Source organism: Asparagus officinalis, chromosome 3 (genome assembly GCF_001876935.1).
Source record: "Asparagus officinalis chromosome 3, Aspof.V1, whole genome shotgun sequence".
Taxonomy (NCBI): Eukaryota; Viridiplantae; Streptophyta; class Magnoliopsida; order Asparagales; family Asparagaceae; genus Asparagus; species Asparagus officinalis.
Window position 1 is genome coordinate 77,601,525 of NC_033796.1, and position 3,814 is coordinate 77,605,338.

At 34.1% G+C, this 3,814-nt stretch overlaps 1 protein-coding gene across 1 annotated transcript in view; it reads right to left on the minus strand.

Annotated features, from left to right (window-relative positions):
* The window catches only part of LOC109834360 (glycine-rich RNA-binding protein 2, mitochondrial-like), a 5,240-nt gene that overhangs the window by 536 nt on the left and 890 nt on the right, over nucleotides 1-3,814 (minus strand). The window contains exons 2-5 of the mRNA XM_020402368.1: nucleotides 2,532-2,650; nucleotides 2,373-2,441; nucleotides 2,169-2,275; nucleotides 1-181 (exon numbers count right to left, since the gene is read on the minus strand). The exon at nucleotides 1-181 is cut by the window's left edge and continues 536 nt beyond it. Of these exons, the coding sequence (XP_020257957.1) occupies nucleotides 1-181; nucleotides 2,169-2,275; nucleotides 2,373-2,441; nucleotides 2,532-2,640 (466 nt within the window). The 5' untranslated portion in view covers nucleotides 2,641-2,650. The remainder of the gene's footprint in view (nucleotides 182-2,168; nucleotides 2,276-2,372; nucleotides 2,442-2,531; nucleotides 2,651-3,814) is intronic.

Consider the following 3,814-nt stretch of genomic DNA (forward strand, 5'->3'; position numbering starts at 1 on the left):
TCCCACCACCGCCAGAGTATCCACCACCGCCACCATATCCACCACCACCACCGTATCCACCGCCACCATATCCACCGCCCCCACCACCGTATCCACCTCCGCCATATCCACCACCACCACGGAATCCACCACTGCTACGATCGTTAGCATAGTTCACTCTTACCAAACGGCCATGAAGTTCCTAACATTTAATGCATATATTATACGTCAGCAGACTGAACTTGTGTGCCGAACGAATGTAACATGAAACTCATGAGCATGTTAAGTTCCCATGAAAGAGTTATCAGTGATGAATGTGCATACAAATTTCTTCCACTTGTTCATGTGGCGATTTTCATTTTAGTGAACTTTGAATTTTAAATTATTGATGTACAAGTTCAAGGAGTTCGTGGCAGGGTAATAGCCCGCAATAGTACATAAAAACTTTCAAAGGGAATATCCATTTTTACCATTTCTCAAGGTAAATGATGTATTATGTTGAAAAAAATATGTGCAACACTTGCACACAAGCACCCAACCCTAAGTAGCTAAGACTATATTGCACAGCAGTTTTATGCATGTATCTTCAAGAACAACAAATAATCCATCCAAAGCGAGGTCATTAAGAATTTGCATCTGTTGAACTGGAAAACAGCACAAAAAATTTGAAATCTTAAGCATAACTAAATCAACTCCAAAAAATTTGAAATCTTAAGCATAACAAAAAATTTGAAATCTTAAGCATAACTATATTGCACAGCAGTTTTATGCATGTATCTTCAAGAACAACAAATAATCCATCCAAAGCGAGGTCATTAAGAATTTGCATCTGTTGAACTGGAAAACAGCACAAAAAATTTGAAATCTTAAGCATAACTAAATCAACTCCAACATTTATATACAGATGCTGAAATCCAATGTAATATGAGGTACATCCAATCTGCAAGATTATGTGTGTCCTTCCTTTAAAAAGTGAATGATATGCATTTTTCCAGTCTAAAACATATTCTACAAGGTTGGAGGTAATAATACAGATCGAAACCTTCAATCGCGCTATCTTCATTTGTAGGGGTGCTAAACCGTCTCCGTACCCGAGGAAATATCTGTAACTTACGGATATGTTTACTCAAATCTATAACTAATAGATATGGTTACGGATATGGTTTTGTAGTAAAATATCCAGATCCGTATAGAAAATATCCGGATACATATTAGTCCATATTGTTATGGTAGTTTGAATCCTTAGACTATGGATTTGAAATTAATTTTGATGATCAAGATGTCTAATCTTAACTTTTTAGATATAATGAACATATTAATGAACTCTTTTGCATTACATAGACTATATTTTTTTCAATACTATCTAGTTTTCTCATATCCGTTTTGTATCTACATGAATATACGCTTATATATCCGCATGCATATCCGTGTCCGTATCCAATTTTAACTGATATGGATATGAATTTTCCTTACCGAAGTATATCCGTATCCGTATCCGAGATGAGTAAGCAGATATGGACATGGTAAGTATCATATCCGAGCCCTGTCTTGACTGAATGCACTCCTATTCATTTGGGTTTGCTTCAAGTAAGATGTCCAAAAGTGTTTCGGCAGTGAATTGTGTAGATTGACATTAGAATAAGGCTAAGCAACAGATAATACTAAGAACAAAAGGCAAAGAAGTCATAAATAACTAACAGTTGTATTCCACTGAAAAATTCAACTAACAGTTTAGAAGTTAAAATGGGCTACATGATTAGCCGAAACCCGAGCTAATATATATAGAGGATTTATGCCAAACATGTTATCAAGGCCTTGAATTGGAAGGCCTTGAATGACAAGCATTTCCTTTCATCCCTCCAATATCAGTTAATATTCACAAGTTAATATATTGTTTGCTCGTTTACAAGGTTAAATATAAGCATGTAATTTTGTGACGCCATGTGATTTTAAGGTGAATGCTCCTTGGTAATAAAATGCCTTAACACAGACACGGACACACGCCACAAGCACATATGCGCACGCAGACATACATGTATACACCACTAGAAAAATTGACATATACTTCCTGCCTTTCATAACAAACTGAAGATTTATTCCTCATATACAAGGAAAATAACAATATTGAAAAACACCAAATATAATTATTAGTCAGAATCAAACTTAACAAAAGCTACAGTAAGTAATACCTTTCCATCCATGTCACTGATGGCAGCAGATGCTTCTTCAGTAGATGTGAACGTTACAAAACCAAAGCCCCTTGACCTGCCAGTTTCTCGGTCAAAAATAACCCTGGCTGAACAGACAAGATATTTTAGATATTGTTCACATGGTAGCAAAGCAATAAATGATCTATAAGATCCAACAATCTATAAGGTCCAACAAACACATACATTCAACAACTTCTCCATATTTAGCAAATGCTTCTCTCAGACCATGGTCATCCGTGCCATACGAGATTCCTAAAGAGATAATAGACAGGTCAACAGCTGTAAGGAAGTTGAGTGTTAACTAACAAGGAGCAATAAAAAACAGTAAGCAATATGACAAACCTCCAACGAAGAGTTTTGATGATGACATGCATCGTATCGCTTGGTATATTGACGGAGAGGAATTGATAGCATTCTTAAATATACTTCCAAGTTTGTTGGCAAAAGCCATAATTCAATAGCTGAAATTCATAGAATAACCACAATCATCATCAGTAACTTACGAAGTCAGTGCAACAAACGTGTAGGATCATATAGCATGTTTTGTGGCAAAAAAGAATAGGATGACAGTTACAAAGTATACAGTACAGCAATAGTTGCAAAGCACCATGCTTCTCAAAACATATAACCAAACCATTTTAAATTGATCAACATTCAAGATGTAATTGGTAACAGCTAATGAAATGCTATAACGAAGAAATAAAAACTCTTCAGGTGAAAAAAAGGCCAGGAGAAACAAAGAAATAAAAGAATTCCTAATACAAATTTCAGCACATTATATGAAAAAAATGGGTTGACTGTACATCCAGACTTGTGTAGATTATACGAAAATACCATTAACTTTCACCATGTCCTAAGAAAATTATAATGAACTTTATTTATTCCAAGTAAGTAACTCCCATGAGTTTGAAATTCCAGTAGGTTCTGGAGTAATCTTCTCATAATGTAATAGACGTTCATGTAAGCCTACTGAAACAAATAAAGTTTATGAAATTTTTTGGGGAAACTAAAGTTAAAAATAATTTCTTATTTCTTGTAAGTTATATGGCCCAACCCTGATTATACTCAGTACAAGTAAGGTATCTATTATATACTAATTTATAAGATTGAAAAATAAATCTTGTTTAATATTTACCAGTAAATGAAAATGAAACTTTTATATTTAATGGTTATAAAACATAAAATGAAAACATGAAATAACTATGTTCTGGCTTGAATTTCATAGTGTTTGAAATAGACTAGGTATGAGGTTCATAGGGGGGAAAAGTAGCCATACTTAAGCTTTCCAATCACTGACTAATTTAAATTTCAGTTTACAGATAAGATAAGATGGTAACCATAACAAGAATTTTCAAATAGATATTAAGTATTGCCAAGCATAATGGCCCAAAAAATTAAGTAGCTATTCAAAGACAACACAAAACCGAACAAGTAACACATTTATAAGGACATTATTAACTAGTAGCATAGTAAAGTAAAGTTCACCAAAAATCTTGAACCTTGCAGGGATGCATAGCCATAACAAAACCATCAATTAACCATTGCGTATTTATAAATACCCCCAACAAAACAAGCAGAGAATATGCATAAAGATTGCTCACTAGAATATAAAGCATGCAAAATGT